Source organism: Trichechus manatus, unplaced genomic scaffold (genome assembly GCF_000243295.1).
Source record: "Trichechus manatus latirostris isolate Lorelei unplaced genomic scaffold, TriManLat1.0 scaffold00190, whole genome shotgun sequence".
Classification (NCBI taxonomy): Eukaryota; Metazoa; Chordata; class Mammalia; order Sirenia; family Trichechidae; genus Trichechus; species Trichechus manatus.
Window position 1 is genome coordinate 1,729,113 of NW_004444126.1, and position 26,322 is coordinate 1,755,434.

At 39.9% G+C, this 26,322-nt stretch overlaps 1 protein-coding gene across 3 annotated transcripts in view; it reads left to right on the forward strand.

The window, feature by feature from the left end:
- The window catches only part of PITPNB (phosphatidylinositol transfer protein beta), a 73,942-nt gene extending 49,238 nt beyond the window's left edge, over positions 1–24,704 (forward strand). The window contains exons 8-12 of one of the 3 annotated variants that reach the window (XM_004387619.2): positions 993–1,070; positions 15,972–16,082; positions 17,773–17,895; positions 21,423–21,508; positions 22,720–24,704. In XM_004387619.2, coding sequence (XP_004387676.1) covers positions 993–1,070; positions 15,972–16,082; positions 17,773–17,895; positions 21,423–21,470 — 360 coding nt within the window. In that variant the 3' untranslated portion in view covers positions 21,471–21,508; positions 22,720–24,704. The remainder of the gene's footprint in view (positions 1–992; positions 1,071–15,971; positions 16,083–17,772; positions 17,896–21,422; positions 21,509–22,719) is intronic. The other 2 variants (XM_004387618.3, XM_023741787.1) reach the window with 2 other exon arrangements.
- The last annotated feature ends 1,618 nt before the right edge of the window (positions 24,705–26,322 follow it).

A 26,322-nucleotide genomic window follows, 5' to 3' on the forward strand; every position in this document is an offset into this window, starting at 1 on the left:
CTCTCTCCAGTGTCTTAAACTGACCACCTGACTCTATCCACTGTCACTGTTACAGCACATTTCTTATTTTCTTAAGTCTGGACTTTAGCTCTTTAAAAGTAATGTTTTTATTTCTATCTGTAGATTTTGTGTATGTATGTATGCACATGTGTAATAACAAAAGGACTTTTATACACTACTTTCATTTCCTCCATCTTGTCAGGAAGAGGATAATATTAAAGGAAGCAGAGAATTTAGACACTCTAGAATCCTGAATCAAACCTGAATTTTAGGGCCATTCCCTGGAAGCATGATGTAACTTAGGCAGTCGCATGACAGAATTATAAACCCGTCTCTCACCTCCTTTGACAGTGAGGGGCTGAATGGTTGTGCTTAGCTTGAGCCTGATGGTTCAGGTGTCCTGAGTGCACCTTGTCTTCCATGAGAAAGCCAAGGTTTGTGTACCCTATGGCTCCCTGGATGAGGGTTTGGAGAAGCTGGTCAGGAAATGAAGGCATGCACCACAGATCCAACCATAGAAGACATCTGACGATGAGTTGGAATTACTGGCACTGATTTGTGCTCCCAGTCACAGTAGTCACTCTCAAGCAGGCATTAATAGTCTCCTGTCATCTATGGGTATTGCCAAAACTGGGAAGGGTACATTTATTCCTCGAGTGTAATTATATATATATCAAAATGCTGAAAGTGTAAATGTTGGAAGATTTAATCTTGGAGCCAGCTTTCTAATAACCGGGCATGGTGGATTGCTAGTAAAGACTTTATTACTTCTTATTATGTAGCCATTTCACCTAAAATAAAAGTTTAAAGCAAAGAGAACCAAACTGAAAGCTTAGTGTCCTGTAGAAGCATTTTTATACTTTTATGCAAAAGCATAGTAAGCATAATCAGTTTTTGTTGTGTATTTTGGTAGCTGCAAAGAGCTGTTCTGGTTCGGTTAAAGAATTTCCTCTGGTTTTCTTCTCTACCTCTGACTTTGTTTTGCTTTGCAGGACTACAAAGCTGATGAAGACCCAGCATTATTCCAGTCAGTCAAGACCAAGAGAGGCCCTTTGGGACCCAACTGGAAGGTACTGGATGCTGACCTTTCTGACAAGCAGAGTCTTGGCAACAGAACACTTGACAGGTCCTGAGTCTTGAAGAGCTGGTGGTGTTTAAGTGAAAAATATAAATGGCACAAAAATAGTTTTATTTGCAAGAAGGACTTAGAGCCAGTTGCAGTTGGCCAGCAAGTCTGTGCTGTATTAACAAACAGAACATAGCCAGACTGTCACTTTCAGCGTAATGCGATTCAGATAACTCTTAAAAGAGACAAGTGATTTAGTCTTTTGGGATTGTCATGTACTCTTTTGAGACTTGAAGCAGCACAAAAATCCATGTTAAATGTAGGTTTATAGTTTAAGTTTACTCTTAGTAAAAACTGAATAAGTCCCTTTTACACGAGCCCATGTTTTTGGACTTGCAATAGTTATATTTTAGAAAGTAGGGCACCAGAGAGCAATTTTTGTGGCAAGTAATTATTTTTGAATAAAGAACACACTCTTACTTTATTCATGGAAGTAAGAAAAGCAGTGTCAAGGTAACAATTTCAGTTGTTACAGAAACATAGTGCATTTCAAAGGCATCCACTAAACGAAATGACAAACCCTTACAGAAAGCTTAATGTATTGATGGTAAGTTGTTACAGATAATTTGACAGAAGAGGCAAATACAAACCTGAAAACGCCCAGAGCAGATTTTTCATCGACAGGGTTTTACTTGATCACCAATCTGTTTATTCTGAAGCCAGTCACAGGTCATCTGTAAATGGTATCCAGGTGCTAGTTGTTTGCAAGTGTGGGGTTACTGTAACAGCCCCGCAAACACTCATTGAGTGGTTCTCCATGGATGTCATACTGTTTTGAGGATTGTCTTGCACATCATCTAAAATGAATAATGAACCTGACTTTGTAAGAGATGATTCACAGTTGTCTTGTTTGCACGTTTGTTCCGTGGGTAGAGTTCAGTTCAGAATTCTCCCCATTTAATGGCCATAACTGGAGGCTTTTAACTTAATGCCCAGAAAGTGGTATCTGTCACTTATAAAGGATCAGTAGGCATCATCCTAAATTTGCTTTAATGGATTTAAAACGTCTCCCCACCCTTTTCCAGATTTCTAGCTGTGGACTTCAGTACTTGCTCTAAGTCAGAGTGGAAGCCTTTCTCCTTTGAGATTTAATGTTGGCTTTCTGAAAGAGAACACCATGGTAGAAGAGAGTCAGGAGGCTGCTTCTAAGGTTGCCTTAACTTGTAGAAGGACACCTTGCCAAAAAGTAGTCACTCTCTAGCTGATGATACTTGGACAGGCAATAGAAGGGTATGAGGTTGAGACTGAGTTGATTCCGACTCATGGCGACCCTGTAGGACACAGTAGAACTGCCCCATAGGGTTTCCCAGGCTGTAATCTTTATAGAAGCAGACTACCACATCTTTCTTCCATGGAGCAGCTGGTGGGTTCGAACCGCCTACCTGTCGGTTAGTAGGTGAGCACTTAACCACTGCACCACCAGAGCTGTATTAAATATTGGATTTCCTTCATATTGTCAGTTTTTCAGATATAAACTTTAAAAAACCAAAAAACCCAAACCCATTGCCGTTAAGTCGATTCCGACTCATAACGACCCATACGACAGGGTAGAACTGCCCCATAGGGTTTCCAGGGAGCGACTGGTGGATTCGAACTGCCCACCTTTTGGTTAGCAGCTGAGTCTTAACCACTGTGCCACCAGGGCTCCAGACATTAAAAAGCAGTGTTATATTACATGGAAATGACTATTGTATTTAGACTCAGATCTCTCCTCCTAGAAACTCCTGTAACAGCCAGCAAGGGTATTTTGATACTCTCTGACTTTTATTTGATATTTGATAGCCAGCCTTTCAGGAACTTGGAATATATGTTTATGATTTTATTTTTGGAACTAACATTGCTCTGTCTTTTATTATTGATTTTTAATGACTTAAAATTCTAGAATGGGTTTAGTTTTTAGAAATAATGTGAACTTCACATCTTTTTCTTGGTTCCCCCCATTTTTGTGTGTGTATATTAAATGCTAGCTTATAATTTTTCTGATAGAATGCTGGCTAGTACTGATACCTTTGTACCTATTTGCCTGGTGGTATTTTACTTTTTGCCAAATGATGGTGGGTGTGGCTACTCTTACAAATTGAGTTACTGCTTAGCTGTTGAGGGCAGTGGCGGTTCACTGGTAGAATTTTTGCCTTCCACGCAGGACACCTGGGTTCGATTCCCAGCCAGTGCCCCTCAGGTGCAGCCACCATCCATCTTGTCAGTGGAGGCTTGTGTGTTGCTGTGATGCTGAAAAGGTTTCCACAGAGCTTCAGACTAAGACAGACTAGGAAGAAAGGCCTGGCAGTCCGCATCTGAAAATCAGCCCGTGAAAACCCTGTAAGTCACAATGGTCTGATCCCGTTGTGCATGGGGTCACCTTGAGTTGGGGCCTGACTCAACAGCAGCTAACAACAACTGCTTAACTGAATTTCATTGAATTACTATAACTAGGGTAAATAGGGTAGAAATAACTATGGTAATAAATAGGGTAATAATTAGGGTAATCAAGAATAATTAAACCATCCACTTACTGCTGTGAAGGAAAATGAAGAGTAAGGATGATGGTAGCTGTTAATAACATACAGAAAAATAGGAATCTACGGACTCGATCTTAACAGCACCCCTTGTAAATGTGTTAGCAGGCCATATTTGTAAATAAATATCCTTATCATGGCACTGGTAGCACTGGGAAAGGATGATAGTTGGAGATTTCTGTACTTTTGAAATATGAGAATAAGGAAGAAATACATGGTAATTGTGGCAAAAAAGGAAGAAGCTATCCTGTTCTGGACACACTTGCCCAGGGTTGTGTGTAAGGATGCACCTGTGTAAGTGCTGCCTGTCATTCCACAGCCTCAGAAGGCCTTTTGTGAGCTCTCCCCCCTTGCCCTTCAGTCTCAGTTTCCATTGCTCCTCTGCAGAAACCCACCTCGCCAGTACAAACTCTGAGGTATATTCAAGGCTAATTGCCAAATCCCACGACCTCCTTGAAACTTTTCCTTGCTTATCCCACAGTGTTGTTTTCCTTCTGAATTATTGCAGTATTTACTGTCTGTCTGTATCAGACTGGATAGGGGAAAATAAACTTTTCCTTGCTGCCAGGCACTGTACAAAGTCACAGTTAATTGTCACCATCTTCCCCTGGGGTAAGTAGAGACACTTCATTTTATAGATGCGAAACTTAATCGGAGAAACGTAGATAATAGTTGCAGGAGAAACAGCATGATGTCCACCGTTTTTTAGCACCCAGCTAATGCTAGTCACAGATATGTAAGGTGTGGAGATGTAGCAGATTGTTACTCTTAGTCCACTGATCTGTACCTTTTATGCCCTGTTGTATTAAGAGTTGTGTGGCTCTCTGCATTCATGATATTTGACAGAGTTTAATAATTCCCGTTATTTACAGTGATACATTTCCAGTGGTCAGGGAATCCGTAGGTGACAGTGGCACTAAGGTTGATGCATTAAAAATCGCTTGTGACTGTCATACCAAACCAAAACCAAACCCGTTGCCATCAAGTTGATTCTGACTCATAGCGACTATATAGAACACGGTAGAACTGCCCCATAGTTTCCATGGCTGTCATCTTTACGGGAGCAGACTGCCAACATCTTTCTCCCACGGAGCGACTGGTGAGTTTGAACGACCAACTTTTCAGTTAGCAGCCGGGCGCTTAACCACTGCATCACCAGGGCTCCCTTGACTGTCATACGGTGTGACTTAAGTAACTTTTAACCCCTCTGAGCCTCAGTTTCCACATCTTTAAAATGGGAATGATACTAGTAACTACGTCAGAAGGTGATTGTGAGGAATAAATGTTCCCAACACCGAGGAAGTGCACCGTAAATGTTAGCTCTTGTTGTAATCATTCTTTTGTCTAAATTCCTTTGAAAGTAAAAAAGAATTTTCAGCCTTCATCATTTCTTGGGGTTGATGAGATCTATACATATGTGACCTTATTTATGACACAGCTATTACTTATCTCTGTCTAGTGTCCAGGGATTCCCCTTCTTCTAGTATCTGGGGATTGCTAAACACGTCTAGGTTCACTTGTCCTGAACTGTTGTGGTATTTTTAATGAGTGCTTGAGTTACGTAGATCCACCATAAAGCCTTCACTGGCAGAGGTGATAGACTTACTAAGGAATTTTTACATTTTCCACATTTTTAGGGGCATGAACCTTTTTTAGCTTATAGTATGATTTAAAAAACCAAACCCATTGCCGTCGAGTCAATTCTGACTCTGATACATACCTTTTTTTTTTTTTTAAAACCCAAACTCTCCCTCTGAAGAATTTTTGAAATCTGAGCACGTGAATTATAATGTTATATTTAGGGTTCAGCACTTTATCAACTGACTGCATGGTGATAGGAGAGCAATTTAGAACCTGACTAGGATTTTTGCTTCAAGGTAGAAGTATGCCTGTCTCATGGATGTAAATGTCTTGCTTCTTTGTGTCACTGTGTGTGTGTGTGTGTGTGTGTGTGTGTACACGTGTGTACATGTTTTCATTTTGTGTTTTTGTGGGCTTTGTGTGTGTTGTGACATTGGTATGACTCACTGTTCTAATGGTTTATCAGAAACATTTTACACATGGATTCCCTTAGCTTTTCAGATTGGCCTCCTCTGATCTGGATGAGAAGTTGTCATTTTAACAAATTGGAACACTACCTTTGAAGATTATGGTGTCATTTTTATCCTGTGGCAAGGCCTCATTTCTTTCTTCATTTAAGCCAGATGCCTTGTGAATACTTAAGCTTCCGTGTCTACATATGTACAACAGTTAAAAATGAGGCCTGTAAAGGTCTTTGTAGGAGGCTTTGCCAAAGCCCGTACCTTACAGTGCTGGATGTGCCTCTAGAGTCTCTGCCAGGGCTCTGAATATTTGGATGTAAGGTGATCAGGTTGAATAAAGAAGTTGATCTAGAAATTGTGGTGGTTTTGTATTATCTGTATAAATATGTATACTATTTCTGATCATAAAGGCACATCCTATTTGTCTTCTGTATTAATTAACTCCAATCTGAGCAGAAGCTCTGGCAGTTGGGAGCTTGGCCTTGAAGAACAGTATCTTGCAGGTACCATTTACCTGCTTGGTCCATGCTTTAGAGTCATTCTAGAATAGCTGGAGAGACCATTCTGGATCCTCCAAACCAGTGGAGCGCAGCCATTTTGTGGATTATAGTGACACTAATTTTCACTGCCATGCTGCAAGGCTCCTTTCTCTCTCTACCCCACAACTGTGAAAAGAAGGTGGTAGCACTGGTTGTCAGTGGCCTAAGGTAAACATATTCCTGATATTCTGTTGGCCAGGGATCTGAAGAATGGAAGTGGGGCAAGAGGGAGAAGTTGAAATCCAGCCATGGGAATCTCTTCAAGATAAAGATTGACTGAAAAGTGACCCAGAAAATCCTTGTATGCTTAATGAGAGCATCCTGTACTTGATAAGCCACCCTTGTAGAAAGACTGATGGGTGCCTTCTTGCTTCTTAGTCTAGACATGTCTGAGTCCCAGGAAGGATGGGAAGGCATTTAAAAATATGTTCACTCCCTGTAATCTCACATTTGAAACCACATAATGGGTGGCACAAAGAAACTTAATAATTAGGATCTGGTTAGGCTACATCCCGGATTATGTATCATAAAGCAGACCTTAAAATATGGCTGATTTTTCGGAGTACCTGGCTTGACAACTAGGTTCTTAATTCCATTTAAAAAACACATATTTAGCACTTCGTTGCTGTCGAGTCGATTCCAACTCATAGCATCCCTATAGGTCAGAGTAGAACTGCCCAACAGGGCTTCCAAGGCTGTGATTTTTATGGAAGCAGACTACCACATCTTTCTCCCATGGAGCGGCTGGTGGGTTCGAACCACCCATCTTTCGGTTAGCAGCCGAGTGCTTAACCATTGCGCCACCAGGGCTCCTATTTAACACTTAGTATGTATAATTGGAGCCCTGGTGGCGCAGTGGTTAAGAGTTTGGTTGCTAACCGAAAGATCGGCAGTTCGAATCCACCAGCAACTCCTTGGAAACCACATGGGGCAGTTCTACTCTGTCCTATAGGGTCATGAGTCGGAATTGACTCGATGGACACAAGTTTGTTTTTTTTTTGTTTTACGTATTAATTATGCTAACTCCTACAGATGACCTATAAGGAGCCGTTCTACGTCTTCAAGGAGCTAAATGCCCCAGGAGTGACACATGATGAGTTCTAGCCTTGTTCTGGATTCTGAATGCCTCTGTTTTCAGGCAGAGCTAAAAGATTCAGACATGGAAGAATGAAGTGTCTTTCTCTGGTTGCAGAAGTGATTTGGCAAGATGGGCCTCTTGCAGAGCATCTTACTGACACTCAAACATAAAGTTTTCTTCATGTGTTTCATTTGAAGGGTGAACTTGTGTTGTCACTTGTACCTAATGTCACTCCTAGAGTGATTGGAGGCAGGTGTGGAGTACATGTCATAATTCTGGTTAGTAAATGGGTGTGAGCTATGAAAAATAAAGTTCAGACACATGGAAAATGTGACTGGTTATCCTCCCACACATAGTAAGCTTTCCTGTCTTAATTTCATTTTGCTTCTTTTCATGAAATTAGTTTAACCTATGATTAGTTTAATCTTCTGAGCATGATCTCACATTTACTTCTTCCAGTTGGCATTTCCCATTTGCCCATCCAGATGGAAATCTCCTGCCTTTGAACCCCCCTAAAGTATGTTGTGCTTGACCTTCTCATGGCACTTGGTGTGTCTAGTGTCCGGGTGGTTCTTTATGCGTTCTCTCTGCTTTTCTTTCCCCACCTCCTCTGTCCTCTGTTACTCTGAATTTTAAACCATAGAATCTATGTCTGACTTACCTTGATATGTGGCAGCACCTAGCACTGAGGTTTGTTCATAGTAGATGCTTAATAAGTATTTGCTGGATTCAAGCTAACTATCTTGAGCCAAATAAAAATCACTTAAATGTTGGACTTAGTCAGCTAGCCTTGTACTTACAGAGAATACAATGTCCTGTGTAGACCTGTCAAAATGGTACCAAAATCTTACTGAAGTTGAGAGAATGGGCTGCAAGTCAGTGAATCAGGTTTTGTTTGAAATTTCAGTACACATACTTCATGTATATTCTGTAATCTTGTGTTGATATTTACTGATGTATGCACTGGCAAGTACCCCAGCGCTGTGCTTATTTTTAACCCTATTAGCGACATCTGGGTTGGAAACTTTACATTACAAAATCAACAGCTGAAATTGAGCATTTAGATTGCCTAAAATTGAGAAATTAAAATATGAAGAGAGTGTAAGCTTTATAGAAACTTCTGTGTCCTTGTGAAGTATTAACTCTAGTTAAATGTTGCATATGCCTTATTCCATCTTTACCCCAATACATTTTTCAATAGAAAATGTAGAGTTGACATGTAGCATGACACTAAGAGGGGACCACATTTTTTGAAAATCAGTTTCCAGAACGCCTTTGGATTCGTTTTCTTTCTTTCTCTTTTTAATTCTCTTTTAACATTTGTATATATTTGTTTGTCACAGATACAAGAAACTAGTTCTAGTGGATAACATGAACTGATTGCTCACCATTCCAGCTAAACACGCTACGTTTTGTTTAGTTATGTTGTGTGGCTTCAGTATACATTACTCCCCCTTAGGCCTCATCCACATACCTTAGAGTAACCTAATATGCACTGTTAAATTAAAAACATGATTTGGGCTTTGGAGTTTCATTTATATAGTTAGAAACTTGAAATTTAAGGAATTCAGTGAATATACAAGCTATTTAAATAAAATTTTGGAAGCATTTCACAAATAGATAGTGCTTGTTGTATTTCAGATGAAATTTAAATTACGTAGAGATGAATCATAATTTTGGGTTCTTCTGTTAGCCCATGACTCTCATCTTACAGAACCTTCTGATTGTACGGTCTTTTTGCAACCAGCCAGTTTCGCCTTTTTTGTTCTAATTGTCCTTTTAAATTTTCATGCTTTAATCTATATAAAACTCAAGTACATCAGCAAAATAATTTTATTTACTCTTCGATTTTCTTTTTCCCTTTTTTTGGGGGGAGGTAGTCAAATTCAGTCAAGAATTAATTCTGTTTTGCCTTAGATTAGGAAATGTTAGGTAGGTTTGGGCTGGATTAGAGTTATACATGAAAGATCTTAATTCACATTTTAGCTTTATTCAATTTGTAGTTATTAACTGATGAAGAGGAAAGCCAGAAAACATTTTATTGTTATGTCCAAAGAGATAGTTTTGCCCAGCCCAGGCTGTGAGCTCTGGAGGTGGGGCAACAACTCTGAAGCTTTTTTGGGTCCCGTGGAGCCTAGAGCATTGCTCTGAGCATGAGGTTGCAAATATTTGTCCTACTGAGATTTTTCACATTTTAAAAGTTACACATCTCTTCACAAGAGTGTTTCTGGTAAATGTGAGGAGTTTATCATATTTTACCCTGCCTGTATACCTTATAATTGTTTCAGAAGTTTTAAGATTAGGAAAAACCAAATATGGTCTGGACTAAAGTTATATATATTAAAAATAGTAATTCGGCATATAGCTCAATTTATTTAGCTTTGCTTAGTTTTGATTTGTTAAACATTGAAAAGAAAGCAATACTAGATTCTTCATAGCCCAAGAAGAATGAAGATTTGAAATAGTTATCGAGATAATGTAGGACAAAGTAAATCTTTATCCTGAAACACTCAGTTGAGGGCAAAATGATTTTTAGAGTCTATTTTTTAAACATATTTTTTTTTCTTCCGATTATAAAATGATACACGTTTATTATTAAGTTTTGAAAATAAAGAATTGTACACAGAAGAAAAAAGAAATCAGTTGTAGTCCCACCATTTAGAAATAATTACTATTTTTTGTGTATTTCCTGATTCATGTTTATTTTGTAGATACTTATTTATTTTTTCTTCTCACGTTGTTGATTTTCTTTGAAAAGATGTTTTTTAATGGCTGTTTGCATAGTAGCCCATTGCTTGGAAGGCCTATGAGATATTTAGTCTAACTCATTTAGTGGGTGTTGAAGTTAAGTTCCGGTTTTTGCTGTTGTAAATACATCTATAGTGTTTTTTTCTTACACCATGAAATGGATGAATTTCTGAATGTGGAATTACCAGGTTAAATGTATACGTGGGATATGAACAGCTTTAAGATTTTTCTTACATTGTGTCAAATCTTACTCTAGAAGGGTGATACCAAAAGGGTTATTTCAGTTTTAACACATCGAAGCAACTTGACTATTTTTTACTTCATCATAAGTGGAGAATTTTTAAGCCATGTCTTAATTTAATCATATGGTCTTAAGACTATTCCTCACATTAAGAGGTGAATCACATAAATCACTTTTAAAATCAGAAGAGGCCTTAAATATCATAATATATTAATAATTTAAGAAAAAAAATATATGTAACTTCTGCATTCTCAGCCTTCTCCTGGGGATGTTGAGATTATGTTCCTGTAAGGATCACCTTCTCTGCCTCACGTTGTGAAATATTGTTGCTTTGGAGAATTAGGCCAAGAAATAAATGCAGCAGGCTGTTTGTATACTTATTATTCTTCTCTGAAGGTTTTTTTTTTTTTTCTTTTTATTACTTGCAAGTTGGTTGGAAAACAAAGCAGATAGAGACTGAGTATACATTTTAGATCTGGGAGATAGCTTAGTTCTATCCTTTTGTACCATTGTTTACAGTTTTTAAACTAATTTTACAGACCACTCTTGCTTATAAATTATCAGTGTTACTTTAATTGATTTGAGCAGCCCGACAGAGTCACTGGAAAGCATGTGAGAAAGAAACTTGGATAATTGTTGAAGGCACGTGTATGTACTCTGTTCTTGGAGCCCAAATTTGGTGTAGGCATGTTTGTATTACATTTAGCTTACCCTTTAATTAGAAACATGCCTCATCCTGTTATAAAATTGTCGGAGAATTCTGAAGAGTCGGTGTTACACTAGAAACAGCTAAGGTTTTTATTTAAAACAATATGTCCAATGATTGGGAGTTTCAGAATAGTTATCAGTCCATAATTAATAGATCTGGTAGAGTCTAGCCTTTCCTTTTACAGACAGAGAAGCAAGGCCAAGAGAAGTTAAGGATCCTGCCCACGTTACACAGGAAGTTACATTGCATAATGGGATCTAAAACCCAAGTCCCCTTACTCCTAGGCTAGTGCTAGGTTTAACTCACTATTTTAAGTGCCTTATTCTACGTATACCCAAATCGTGTTTTGTGTGAGGGCTTTTCAGTGACATTCACTGAATTAGCAGAGAGTACCTCAACACCGGCTCATGGCTTATTGAAAAAATGAACTATGAAAGACCAATCTTGTTATTTTTCAATAAGGCTGGCCACTTAGAAGCTAGTTATATCCTGTGCAAGGCTGGTCGATGGCTTCCACACAGGAGCCCAGCTTGAGTGCCAGGGACCTACAGGTCAAGGAGGGGGAGGGCAGTATGTGAACATGTGATTTTAGCACAGTACCATGGAGAAAAGGTTGCAGTTGTGGAGGATTTCATTTTACTTGGATCCACAATCAACACCAATGGAAGCAGCAGTCAAGAAATCAAAAGACACATCGCACTGGGAAAATCTGCTGCAAAAGACCTCTTTAAAGAGTTGAAAAGCAAAGATGTCACCTTGAAGAGTAAGGTGCACCCGACCCAAGCCATGGTGCTTTCACTCGCCTCATATGCACGTGAAAGCTGGATGATGAATAAGGAAGACTGAAGAGGAATTGATACCTTTGAATTGTGGTGTTGGTGAAGAATATTGAATATACCGTGGACTGCCAAAAGTACAAACAAATCTGTCTTGGAAGAAGTACAACCAGAATGTTTCTTGGAAGAAAGGATGGCAAGACTATGTCTCACATACTTTGGACATGTTATCGGGAGGGATCAGTCCCTGGAGAAGGACATCACGCTTGATAAAGGAGAGGGGCAGCGAAAAAAAGGAAGACCCTCAACAAGATGGATTGACACAGTGTCTGGAACAATGGGCTCAAGCATAACAATGATTGTAAGGATGGCGCAGAACTGGGCAATGATTCATTCTGTTGTACATAGGGTCACCATGAGTCAGAACCGACTCGATGGCTCCTAACAACAACAGTAACAACCACACCATCCACAAAAGAAAGATCCCTTCTGACAGAGACTTTGGCACCAAGCGCAGCGCTTGTTCTATCCTTTTTTATATACATGATTACTCTTCTCCCCACCAACCACTTTTGTGTTCCCTGACAACACCTAGCACAGAATTAGGGTATATAATTGGCACCCTCTAAATACTTGCTGAATTAGACTTGTATGGGATAACATGTATACACCTACTCCTCACTTATCAACTGTCTTGTTATCTGACATTTCACATTTACAATAATAGTAAAAAATCAGCTATCTGATTATTTTGCGCGTTGATGACATATGTCTGGCAGTAATGAACGCTGAGGTGCGAGGCGAGAGTGATGCTGGCTGTAATGGTTAAGGTTATGTGTCAACTTGGCTGGGCCATGATTCTCAGTGGTTTGACAGTTATGTGATGATGGAATTTGGCAGTTGTGTAATAATGTAGTCCTCTTCCATTTTTGTGATCTGATGTGGTCATCCTCCATTTTTGCGTAATGCTGATTTTTCACATAGTGACCTAGCCTTTAGAGCCTAACCATGTGAATAAGTGAGAAGTGGGTGCTGAGTTATCACATCGGTACTCTTTATGGACAAGAAAATTATGGAAAGATAGAGTTAAGCTAGCTAAGTCCTTCTGCTGATGTAAATCTCACTTGCAAAAGAAGAACAGTTTGGTGTGGTATTTTTATTTAAATGCTTACTGGTGTTACCTCGTTGATTTAACCCATGTACCAGGTCATTATTCAGAAGATGAAATGTTATTACAGAAGAGATTACCTGAGAAGAGTTGATCAATCATGCAGGACTCTACAGAACTTTCAGTCTCAATAATGCCAAGATAGAACTCTTTCATATATCTTATCCCTAGAATTCAGTTGAAACTAGAATATTATAGAGACTTCAGGAAAAAAGTGGTCTGGTGTTATGATTGCATAAATGAAGAACAATCTTGAGGTTTTAGAATAAGACCTAGGAATTCATCATTTTTTGAATTTATGTTTATGTGTTTCAATGGAAAGAATATTTGCTCACAAGAACAAACTTGCTGAAAGTGGGTTGTGAAAATGAGTGGAAGCTGACGGCGGGACTGAGGCCGGCATTGTGATGTCTTGAGTGCTGTGTGAAGCTGAGGATGGTGGTGAAGAAGGGACAAGCACTTGTAAAAAGCTACTTTATCCTTTGGCTCAGTGATTTAATTTTTATAAAAGGGGCCCCCATGGTGTTTGTTGCACATAACTTTTTACTCTTATGAGAAAATTTATTTAAAGTTGTTTTACAGATTCAAAGTAGTAAATACAACTCTATTAAAGAATAAAGGAGAGAGAGAACTAATATGTATTAGTACTATCTACTAAGCACAAAGCATATACTGCTTTATTTAGTCTTCACTACAGTCCTAAGAAGTAGCTTAATCATCATCTTCTAAGCTCGAACATTGAGATTCACTGAGCAGCCTTTTCTCAGAGCGCACCTGCGGTAGCCCTCTGCTATCTGTGATTCTTTGATAAGTGCTTTCTGTGCTAGACTGTCAGCTCCTGAGGGCAGGGACCATGCCTGTGTTTGCTCGCCACTGTGAGCCAGTCCCAGGTTCTGTTCTGGGTCAGGTTAGGAGTATTTCTGTTTCCTGCACACATCACCTTGGAAAAGCCATACGCTAAGTGGATCCATTGAGAAAACAGTGACATATGCGGCAGGGTCCTGGTTCATACCCACTCACTCCTCCCCAAAAATAAACGTGCAAAAACCTACACTAATAAATTTCACAGAAATAGTGCAGTGCGATGGATCACTTTTATATGGCCTTTCTAGCCATGGTCTTGTAACTCTCACCAAATGATTGGGTGGGACTGTGCAAGTAGGGTGCTTGTGGCCCACCAAGGGGATTGAACAGCTTGCTAATAATGCAAGTGAGGTGCATGGCACTCTTGTGGTGGTGGGACCATGCAAAGAAGGTGTATGGAGCCCTAATGAGGGAATTGGTTAGTTTGGCTGTCCCAGTAGGCTTAGAATGAGCCATCCCAGAGGCAGAAGGGTGAGGGGGGCAGCCTCACTACCACCAAGAAGAAGAGACGGGACTAGAGTGCATCCTTTTGGACCTGGGGTCCCTATGCTGAGAACCTCTTAGACCCAGGAGACAAGAGAGCTGTAACACCAGAGGTGGCGCAGGACAGCAAGAAGTGGCAGCAGAGAAACAGTGGCAGCAGAACCAGGAGACTGGCGCAAGATCGTGCAGTGGGTTTCCTGTCCCACAGAGCAAGGCAGTTACAGTGGGTGTGCCAACCCATTGAGCGAGAGAGTTGAGCACCTTCAGCTAGGAGGCTTCCTGGTGGAGTGGGGCGCCTCTGGGCGCTTATTAGTGGAGCTGAAGAGCTCTGTAACACTTGCCTGAGCAGGGCAGAGGCCGGGCCAGCCCAAGAGGCCTGAGAGGCTGGAGAGAGGCCTGCCTGCAGGCATGGCTAAGAAGAAGCTGTCCTGATGGAAGAGCTGTATCCTGAGTCGTTTCTGATCCTGAATTGGTAACCTGTTACTTCCTTAATAAGCCCCATAATCGTGAGTATGGTCTTTGAATTCTGTGTGGCCATTGCAAAGAATTCTCGAACCCAGCAGAGAAATAGAGAGTGCCGTAGGAGGGACAGCTGGTGTCAGAACTGGTAAAAAGGTTGGAGGGTGGTATGTCTGACCTCTGCCTCATAGTGGTTAGCCTTGGGCTGTTGATGCTAATAATGATTCTCCTTCCCTCTTGAAAAATTGGATGAGGAGGTCAGACGTCCCTGCCACTCCACCATTTTTACAGTCAGTAATGTAATGTAATGTAATCTCTTCCAAATTTTTATAACAAAAACTTTCAAAACCTACCTAAAACTGAAAGACTAAAACAGTGAATGCCTCCACCTGGATTCAACAGTTAACAGTTTGTCGTATTTGCTTTCCTTTTCTCCCTCTTCTCTGTCTCTCTTTCCCTAAGTCTTTCTGTCTACACAAATACATATTTTTTAAATTATTAGGTTGAATTATCTGAAAGTAAATTGTAGACATTATGTCTTTTTAGTCTCGTTTAATCTAGAATAGTCTCCTTACCTCTCTTGTGCCCTTTTTTTTTTTTAAATGTCTTCTCTTTTTTACCAGAACAGATCTTGACTTGATTCTCTGACTAATCAGTTGTGGAAATTAAAGTCTATATGTATGAGATATTCCTTTGAAGACTTGATAATTATAGATTATTTTTGCTGCTGCATCACTTTTCATATCCCCCTTCTATTGAAGATACCTCAGTTTAATGAACAGTGCTACTCTACTTGCCAGCATTTGAAGACACAGAAGACTAAAACATCCTCGTCATTTTTTATTGTGCCTTGCCACGTCCACAAAGGGAGCGCGATAATGGCATTAGGAGAACCCTTACATATTAAAGACTCACTGTTGATATGATGTGAATAGTATTTGGTATTTAATATGAAATCTGTACAGTGTAATTTGAAGCAGAGCAACACGTCTATTAAACTTCAGAGCTAGGAAGTAGCCTCGTCTTTGGAAGGAGGGTTTGCAGCAGGGGAATACTGCTGCTTTTGCTAAAATGATTTAGATTTTCCAAACATCTGAATTAAACACATCTGAGATTGTAATTTTCTTCATGTATGTCTGTGATGTTGTTACACAGCAGTCAGTTTTAATCAAAACATAAATATTTAAGTCATAATTTCTTCTTTTCAATTTTCCTCATATAGAAGGAGCTGGCAAACAACCCAGACGGTCCTCAGATGTGTGCTTATAAGCTGGTGACCATCAAATTCAAGTGGTGGGGACTGCAGAGCAAAGTAGAAAACTTCATTCAGAAGGTAAAACCTGCTCAAAACGTGGTGACTTCAATTTACGCTAAGATTTGAGATAGCTATTAATGGAATATTTTGTTACCACTTTCTGATCTCCTTTGTGAGGTGAGCGTTACTGCCCCTGCTTAATTTTTACCCTTCTTTTTCTCCTTGGACACAGGAAAAACAAATGTCAGCAGAGGCCTTAAGGGGGCTTTCTTTGAGGAAAAGCCTAGTAGTTAGAGTTTGCCCAGCTCTTTTTGCAGAGGGCCCTTTCTATGTTGAACAGGTCTCCCAGGACTTTCCCACTGAGGGGCTCCTTAACACACACACACTTCATGTGACACATACACCTGGCACTTTCACACGGGATGTCTGCTTTAAAGGCTCTCACTGAGAATGGTTCTATACTCTTTGAACCGGGGGTGACGTTATCTGAGGGTCCAAATTCTAATTGCTTCTTTTTCATGTCTTCTTTATTAAAGTGAAAGTGACATAGCCATGAGATCTAGCAAGAGGAAAGAATTGCACTCGTATAAATACACGTGGTTATGAATACACAAGGACTGTGCAAGTTTCTTTGGTGTTTACTTTTTCTGCAGCATGAACATTTATCCCTTTGTCATTATAAAGAAACCCCACATTATATGTCTGATTCCCACAACTAGTTGTGTCTGAGTTTCACCATAATTTTTCTACTTTTAAACTATAGCTGCATTAATATTTAAAAAGAAAATGGTGCTTTTAGGGTGATGTAAAACTTTTGGAAATGGAGAGTGATAGCATAGCATGGTGAATGTAAAGTCACTGAATGGTACACTTAAAAATGGTCAGAACACCAAGCTTTTGGATATATATATTTTACCACAATTTAAAAAAGAAAAATGATCTTAAAGTGCTAGAAACTTTGATTTTCCTTGGGCCTGCTTGCAATTGGCCCACAGTAGGCACTCTGTAAATATTGGCTTCCTTCCTTCCTCTTGGATCATAATAATAGATTCATAATCTAGTTCTGATAAATAGAAGTCACACATGTAATTGATGAAGTCCCTTCTGTTCATGGAAAAAAATTTTAAAGTTTACGATTGTCCAGAAGTACGTACTGTTCCGTGTAATTTTCTCTCTTCTTGGGAAAGTTCAGTAAAACTTAAATAATCCAGCAATTAAAACCACTAATTATAAATGTGATTATATACAGTAGCAATAACATGTAGAGTAGAAAGAATAATGGAGATGAGAATAAGTAACAATTCTCAATTTAACAAAATATCTTGTTCCAAAGAACTTAGGACTCTTTTCGTTGAGTAATTGTTGTATTCCACCTCAACAGTATTCCTTGGAATTGCAGAGAAGTTAAGAATGATAATGTATGGTTTTATAGTAGAAGAAATCAAGTTGACCTTTGATCACTGACATTTAGAAGAAGGTAAAAATAAATCAGGTCCAGCAAGAATTTATGTTGGATCAGAACGTGTACACTGTATTTCTTTAGTTTCTATTAAACTGTGCTACCTTTGCCTTTTTATTTTGTTGGACAAAATGATAATAGGATGGAAGTAAGATTTTCACTAATAGTAGAGTGGTCTTTTCAAACCAAGTATATATAAAATTCATGGATTAATTGGAACATGGATTAACTTTTACTAAAGTTAAAGTAATCTGTCATTAATCTTAGGTTTTTGCCATCTTATACTGCTTTTCTTCTTTATTTTAAAAGCAAGAAAAAAGGATATTTACAAACTTTCATCGCCAGCTTTTTTGTTGGATTGACAAGTGGATTGATCTGACAATGGAAGACATTAGGAGAATGGAAGATGAAACTCAGAAAGAACTAGAAACAGTAAGACTTCCTGTTCTATGGGAATTCTCTAATTGTCCTTTTGTAAAACTGTTTACACACTTAGTAAGTATAGGCTTAGAATTAAGAAGAGTGTTATTAAAAGCCATTCACTAATCTTATTTATCTTCATCAAAGTCAAGTTTCTTAGACACTAATCTGCTTTCTGATTTCCTTTTTGTTGAGCATCTTTTGTGAAAGTTGACCAGAGCTTCCTTCATTTAGAATTTATTCGTTGTAAAATGCCTAATGGTTTTGTATTATTTTTTATGTGTTATTTCTCTGTGGTATTACCTAGTTCACATAGTAGTTTTATGGGCACTCACTGTGGCAGACCAGGCTACCTTTAGCTCATTTTGAGGGGTCATTACATGTTATCACAGTAAGTCCTCTTTCCTTTTGTAGAAAAGGTAAGGCTAGTGGTATTGTCATTGATTCTAGAAATACCTTCTCCCTCCCCCAACTCTAGTGATGAATCCTTATTTCTTCACAAGCTTTAGGCAGAAGTTCAGGTGATCCTTGGGCCAGATGTCAGCACACCATGTTTCAAAGTTAAAGCACCCCCCAGCTCCTGGCCACCACAGTGAGCAGGCAGCGCAGCATGTGTGCATGGGGCTTCTCCTGTGTCTCTCCCAAGGACACGTTCTTTCCTGACTTTGTCTTGCATGTGCCTGGTTTTGCTTTTGCCCTGGGCCCCATTTCTTTTTAGTTGGCAGTAAAGCCCCACTGGGGGACTGAACCTGAGGAATGTGCAGGACAGGATAGCGGTTTCCATGCAGTCATAGAAAGTCCTGCCAGCAGTCCCAGTGTTGGAAGCCCTGCAGGCGCAAGTGTTTGACGAATGCCTGTGTGTGCAGCAGGAGCTCCGTGTAATCACAGGAGAATGGCAGCCAATCATGTTCTTTGGCACAGGAGGGAATCTATTTCTCTGGCACATTGCATTTGTAAAGAATCTGTGTTTAAGATTGCTTACTTTTGGTGATTACAGCAGATCTGCTTCTAATTAGTTTTATACAAACCTTCTGAGAGGACTAGGACATATTTTCTTTATAAGGCAATAAAGTGTTTTAACCTTATCTTATACGTAAAGTAAACTATAGGCAGTCTCCAACTTATGAATGGATTTTGTTCCAAAAATTAAGTTGATTGTTTGAAATTCGGAACATATTTTTCCCTCAGAAACAGCATTCTAAATAGGGGTTTGGTCTCTAGGCCAGCCAGTAGAAACCTCTTTGACCCCAGTTTCTCGTACTAATCATATGACTCTGAGTTCTGGATCTTAGGAGTGGGGAGCTTAGAAGACTCTCCTCCACCTCCTTATTTTTAGGCAGCCCCCAGGCAAAAGAAATAGGCAAGAGTGTGTCGTGGGTCCGCCTACCTTCTTTTCCACTTCTATTTTCCTTTGCTTAAGAGCCAGGTGCTCTTCTCTGAGAAGCACCCCCATGCCCCCCAATTCTAATCCTCTTTCCCATGCCTTGCCCGTTTTCCCTCCCTCCAAGTGCTTCAGGCCACAAATGTACCTGCCAGCTCTCCTTTCAGCCCCTCAGAGCAGCTGGTCTCAGCTGGACATTCAAAAGACAGCAGCGTGATTGCGCTCATTCACGCTCAGATCATGGAACAGGCCGGCATTTCCAAAAAGGAGATACCAAATGCAATAGAAAACAGATTCTTGGTTAGACCCTCAGGAAGGAGCCCTTCTCATAGTTCTGATTTTTATGCTGGCGAACTGTCCATAACCTGAGGAAGAGAGGTTGCTGCTGACCTGGTGGAATGTAACCCTTCCTGGTTTGGGCTCTGAGCCCTGCCTGCCTCTGGCCTCCTTGGACAGAACTGAGCTGAGACCTCTTCTTCCCCCAGGGAAGTGCTCTTGCTTCCCTCACCAGTTTGCAGTCTCATGATCCCTGAACACAGAACGGTCCCAGTGTCAACCCGAAGAGACCCCTGACATGGAGGTGGTGACTCTCTGTCCCACCTGCGGCAGTGGGCCCACAGGCTCAGCTGCTTTTCCATACAAGTCAGTTATTCATGAGTTAGGAATTGCACACAGTAAGAGTGTGGAAGATAGACAAGTTATTACACAGCAGCCTGTTTTATTAGAAGATATTATACCCAAATGGCATAAACGGACTCATTTCCTCATGACATTGGTAGGATTCTGTCATCGGTTCCAGGTGAGGTTAGATAGCCTTTTCTTTGTTAAATGTTTCAAAATTTTGTAAGACAAATTTCTTTTGTTGAGTGCTGGTCCTCAAGATGTTAAATCCCGTTCAGGTTTTTTGCTCTAGGTCATTAGGGAGGGGCTGTGGGTGCAGTGGTTGCGAGTTCAGGCTGCTAACGACTGCTAACGAAAAGGTCGGTGGTTTGAATGCACCAGCTGCTCCTTGGAAACCCTATGGAGCAGTTCTACTCTGTCCTGTAGGGTCATCATGAGTTAGGATCTACTCGATGACAACGGGTTTGGGTTTTTTTGTTTGTTTATTCCACACTGAATTGCTTCTGCTTTGAGTCCTGACGGTTTGTGAACATATTCAGAATCTGGGCAGCATCATGCCTGTGGGCCAAACTCCGACCCGGAAAGCACTCACCTCCTGTTAAAGTCCTCTTCACCACTGAGGAATTTCCCCTCTTCTTGAGGTCCTGTTCCTCTTGACACCTGAGGATAGAATTTAATACATTGTAATTTTCCTTTAAGTTTGCTGATATTTTAAAAATTGGATTTCTTTTAAATGGGTTTTAGCCCTAGAGCGAAGGAATAGCCTCTGGAGAGGTTAGGCAGGAGAGGACTGCCCCTACTTATAATTCTACTGAGAAATCCTGGGGTTAGGCTTAGCAAACAAAGAAATGCTTGGGGCAAATGTAACACCTATTTATTCTCAACTGGTACGTCTGTTGGATGAGGGGTGGGGTGTTGAGTTTTACAATGTATTCATTATATTTATTTATTTTCTTTCCATTCTTTTCCTGATTTTCTCATTGAGGTTTTTAAATTGTCTATAGGCTGTTGTTACGAATGCCTGTCCTTTCTTATGTAGCCTTGTGTCCTTCCTTGTTTCATTGTTCCTGTGCTATATCTTGTTCTTCCTTTCATTCTCCCCTCTTTTCAGTAAACTTCCTCTAAGCAACTCCTCCGAGAGGCCCTGCTTTTAGAAGCAGCTGAGAGGGCCACACCTCATGGGTCCTTCCTGGTCTAGGAACCATGAAAAGATGGACCAGACCATGGGGCTCTTTCCTCACATTATGTGGGGAGCAGTTCATTTACCCCTTGGCTGTCTTTGATAATTTCATATCGTCAGTCTGCAGGCTCTTGTTTCCTAAATTTAAGAAAGATCTTTCATACTGTGTAAGAAAAGCCTTTTGCAAGGCTGTCTTTAGACCAAGGGGCCTTAGAACTTCATTCTCAGTGTGGATTTGGTTATGAACAGTCAGCCATCACTTCACAATCTCTTTTAGATCTCTTTTTTCCCCCTTGCTTACTAACCCCTATGTAGAGCCTGTGATTTCAGCAGCTCATGATTTTATTTTACGTTTAGATGCGTAAGAAGGGTTCCGTTCGAGGCACGTCGGCTGCTGATGTCTAGATGAGTCCCCTGTAGGGTCAGAGACAATATCAAACTGTGTAAGTGAAGACCTGGGTAAAAACAATGTTTACAAACCAATACCGTTCTGGTGATGGGCAGTTAACTTGCTGAGCAGAGATTGTAACTGTTAATGTGGTTTCATTTTTAGAATTTAAAAGATACATATTTTAGAAATCGACAGTGAACACTTGAATTATTATTCTGTAAGAATTTTATCTGTGGAACAGGTTGCATTTAGTAATCCTGGCCCAGTTCTTAGCATTATGGGTTAAAACCAGCTGCCAAGTGCACGTAATCATTGCATAGCATTGTCTTAGACACCAGCTGATTTTTCATCCATAGCCAGTTAATTGACCTATTTCTCAGTAGGTTCGTTTGTGGTTTAAGGAAATATTGAAAAGCACTTTAAATCACACTGAGGGAAAGTCTTCCTCCCATACCATGAGGGCCAACCTCAATAATCCATTTTAGTTGAAGTTTTTTGTGTATACCAGAAAGTCTTCTTTCATGTTGAATCTTCAGTTATCCATACAGTTAGCTTTAATATGTGTAAATGCACTTTAGTTTTCATTTACAATATGAAATATTTCTATGGTCTTAAAATTTCTCTAAGACAAATTTATATACTCTGATTAGAGATTTTCCCAGAGAAGGAAAAAGAATGTGAAAATCTCCCCCACATATTGAATGAAACTAGTGTGAGTAACCAAAAATCAGCAGTATACTGTTGTCATTTGTTAATACTGAACTAAGGTGTTTATTAGCAAAGAACAAGATATAACACCTGCCTTGTTCCACTGTGGTTCTTTGCTGCCCTCTTACGTGAACTACCTGCTCTTTAATTATTGAACATGGGGATAAACGAAGTGTTCAGTAGTCAAGAGAAGTAGTTGTACCAAATAAGAGTGAATCAGCTCTCCCAAGATTCCTCCGTAGCCCTTTCTTTAAATTCAGTGTTCTTTTAATTTTTTTTAAGTTTTTGTTTTGTTAAGTTTTTCTACATTTCTGTGACTTATGTCTGCTTGTAGTTTATCTTCCCCTCTGATGAAACAAAATCCTATGTCATTAGTAAGTCCAAAATCTTAAAGAGAGATTAAATCTTTAAAATACAGTAGTTGGGTGTACGTTTGCTGCTGAAGGTTTTGCTACGTTGAGATTTTTTCTTCCTGGAGAATGTGTGTGACAAATATAACATTTTCTGTGTCTCCTTGTATTTTAACAAGCTGCACTGTCTTTCCCTTTCTTACAGTTACGTAACCAAGGTCAAGTGAGGGGAACAAGCGCAGCCAGTGATGAGTGAAGAATCTGACCAGTATCTTGCAGTGTTGACATTTCCCAGATGTGTGCTTGTGATTATGTACACACATGCACAGGTTCTCAACCACATGAGTAATATGTATGTGTGTGTATATCCGTAGCTGTATATAAAATGCATGTAGAGCTACAGATTTAAGATGCACACACTTGTGTATATATATGTACATACAAACATACTGAAGGGATTAGTACAATTTCTCCAAAGTACTGTACCTATCTTCAGCAAGAATGCGAAAGAAAATATTTTCAATATATATACCTGGAACAGATTTTAGTAATTATCACAGTAATACCATTAATGGACAAAATGACTGCAATGTAATACTAGCTGGTATGTTTCATAAATGTCAAGTTGTGGACCAATATATATATATAGCCTTTTATTATTTCTCTGTTCTTTTGAATCAGTCTCTTATAAATTGCTATTTTAGGCCCGTCAGCAAATGGACCCCCACAGAAAAATATATTCTAAATTTTTTGGTAACCCGGTGAATCTGGAATGTAAACTCTAAATGTATTTATAACTATTTATTTCTGGATGGTCGTTATCTTAGAGCCAAATTTGACGGTATCTAATAGGAAGGAGTAAATTTACATGCCAGTTTTTACTTGTTTGCCCTAAAGGAAAAATCCTTTAAAAAAAAAAAGAACTCCAGTTTTTATTGGATTTTTATATTTTAAATTTCAAGTATTTTTCTACATCAAACCTAGCAAAAATGGAGATGACAGTTTGTGATTTCTAATATACACTATACAGTTTTCAGGCACCTGTTAGACAAGGAAATTGATTAAGAAATTAATCTTAGTAGCATTGTAGGCTGTGTAGAAAAATTGGACATACAGCACTTCTCTGGAGTCTTGTTTCTGAAATGACTGTCTTCTGAAATTATAGTTTGGAAACTATGCAAATGGTCTCGATTCCTCACAGCTTACATGATAGGATATAGTGATGACATTTCACTCTTTTCATGTCGAAAATATACCTTAATGGGAGATGCTGACTTTGAGATAGGGAGAATTTAAGATGCAGCATGAGGCTTGCCTGCACGGGTCGGAGGCCTTGCCGACGGGCTGGTGTGCCTCCACCCTGATGGATGTACTCTCAAGTAGGATGTCCATTGGAACGTATCTTGGACAAGCATTACGAAAATGCTGGTCAGAAGCCACCGCCGCCGCCTTCTCCTTTTATTTTTAAGAAAGGAACAATAGCTAGGTAAGATTTTTATCAGCTTTCTGTGTCCAGATACAGTTTTTCTCCTGTCTGTCCTGGAAGCTTGAGTAGGATGATACTGTTGAAGCCTTCAGGTCACAAGCTGTCTTCTTTAACCTCTTGTCCCTCCTAAGACACGCCAGCCCCTGTAGTCAAATTGCATTAGTAATCTGATTCGCTGACAGCCCACGCCTCCCTGCTCCTCGTTTTCCCACGTGTCCCTTGTCCCCACTGAAGTGATGGCTGTGACTTGGACAGGGATGTTTAGGATCACTGCTGCACTGCGATGCCTGTTATCCTCAGCAACAAACCCCACGTTTCATGTGTCCTCTGTGTACTCAGGGTAAAGACTGGTGTTTACTCTCTGGGCACTGTTGTAAGATAGGTCTTGTCAAAGCATAATCATTGTCTGCAAAGTGTTTGGTGCGAGGAGGATTATTGCTAATTTTGTGAAATAGAGAGTCTAGTCCTCCCTTTTTAATGAACTTAACTCTCACTGGCATCTGTAGCATCATCGGGAGCTCGGGTGTACATGGAAATGACAGCCCGGCGCATGGATTTTAATGTTTTTCTAACAACTGTGGAGATTTGAGGGAATGTGTGGTGAATGTAAAATACCTAGTTTACTTGGCAGTCTCTTGTGTAAATTACAGTAAAACAAAGTAAATGAAATTTAAACAAAAAATAAATTTGATCACAAAATGCCACTTGTGTGCTTGAGTGGTGGTTTTCCTGATGCCACGTCTGGTTTGAAATTCTGTGGGCCACTTCTCTGCTTCCTTTTCAAGAATTCTGTAATTTGCAGCACTACCACTCTGGGAAAAATAAAGAAAAAATGTTTATTTTTTTATTGCAGATTCTTATTCTCGAAGTGCACTGAGGCCACATTTTTATGTTTGGTTTTGTAAATAATTTTCTGTCTTTGAAAGCTAAACAGTAAACTAAGGAAGAATTATATTATTATTGATCTCAGTTTTTTTGTTGTTGTTTTTAATTACTTTTAAAGGGGAAAAGTACATTTCTGTTTTTAAAACACTCACTGAACATTTAACGTTATATTTCTGTTTTCTGAGCTCATTTTCTTAGCATTTTATCTCAGACTTAATGTGAGCATCCATGTTGACAGTCTGGCATTTGCACACATTCAGCAAACTGAGCATTTGTGTGCCTGGCATGCAGGTCTCACTGGAGGTACCGAGGTGAATAGAAGCAGTGCTCAGTCCAGTGTCGGAAATGGGCGTACAGACAGATAAATTAACAGTTCAGTGTGAGAGCACTTAAGAATCGAGAGTTGGTTGAGAAGGCTCTTGGACGTCCTTCACATTGTAGAGATGGGAAAGCAAAAGTCCAAGTCAAAGGCACCTGAGCAGCTGGACAAGAGGAGCTTAGTTGGATGCCAGCTCTCAGACCAGTGCCAGGAACAGTGTGGGCCTGGTGTCAGGAACACCTGGGGGCCGTTCCTGTCTCCTCCTGAGTCTTGGACTCCTTGTCTAGAAAATGGAAGCCATAATCCCCTGCTGTAGGGTAGACAGGGTCGTTTGAAATCTGTGTCCTCCTCAGTATAGTTTCTCCCTTCCTGTTCCATTCATTTACCAAACTGTCTCCAGCTGATCTAAAATCATTTGGATCCCCTGTCTTTGTAGACCTAACACCTGACTGTTAATAAGTTCACCTCTCTTCCGTCTTTAACTTGCCAGATCGTAGAATTTTGCAGCCCAGCCTCCACCACCTCGCGTCTTGTCTGTGAGGAAGTAAGAGACATTGTTAACATTTGTTTTGCCCATCTTCTCTCAGCGGCTGAGTTAGCAAGGGGGTGGTGTGGGATTCCCTGTTGATCGTTTTGAAGGGGAACATTCTGACATTGTTCTTAGACCCTCACATCTAGTATCATGAGAACCGCAGAATGTTTTGAGATGAAGTTCAATGAGTCCAAAATTGATTTTTCAAATTACACTCGTTGGCTATTTTAGAGTTTGGGACTTTGCGTGATTGGGAAGGAGGGAGGGGAGCCTGGAGAACAGCCTAAAGGTTATCCCACTGAGCTTGAAGCATCTGCTGCCAACAGGGAATGCTTCCTAGGAACCCTCCCAGTGTCACTTGGGTTATGTTTTCTGACTGGGGAATATTAAGCAACCACAGGGCCCTTCAAAACCAGTTCTTCAACAGGATTGGTTTGGGAAACATAGAAATCACAGATGTTCTAAAGCTGCGTCTCACAGAAGTTCTAAGGCCAAGCTAAGCACTTGCGCTGCTCAGCAGTTCAAGGCCCCTGACGCTTTGGTGTCTGTCGCTTTCTTCTGAAAGTGCCGTGTCACACGGCATCTT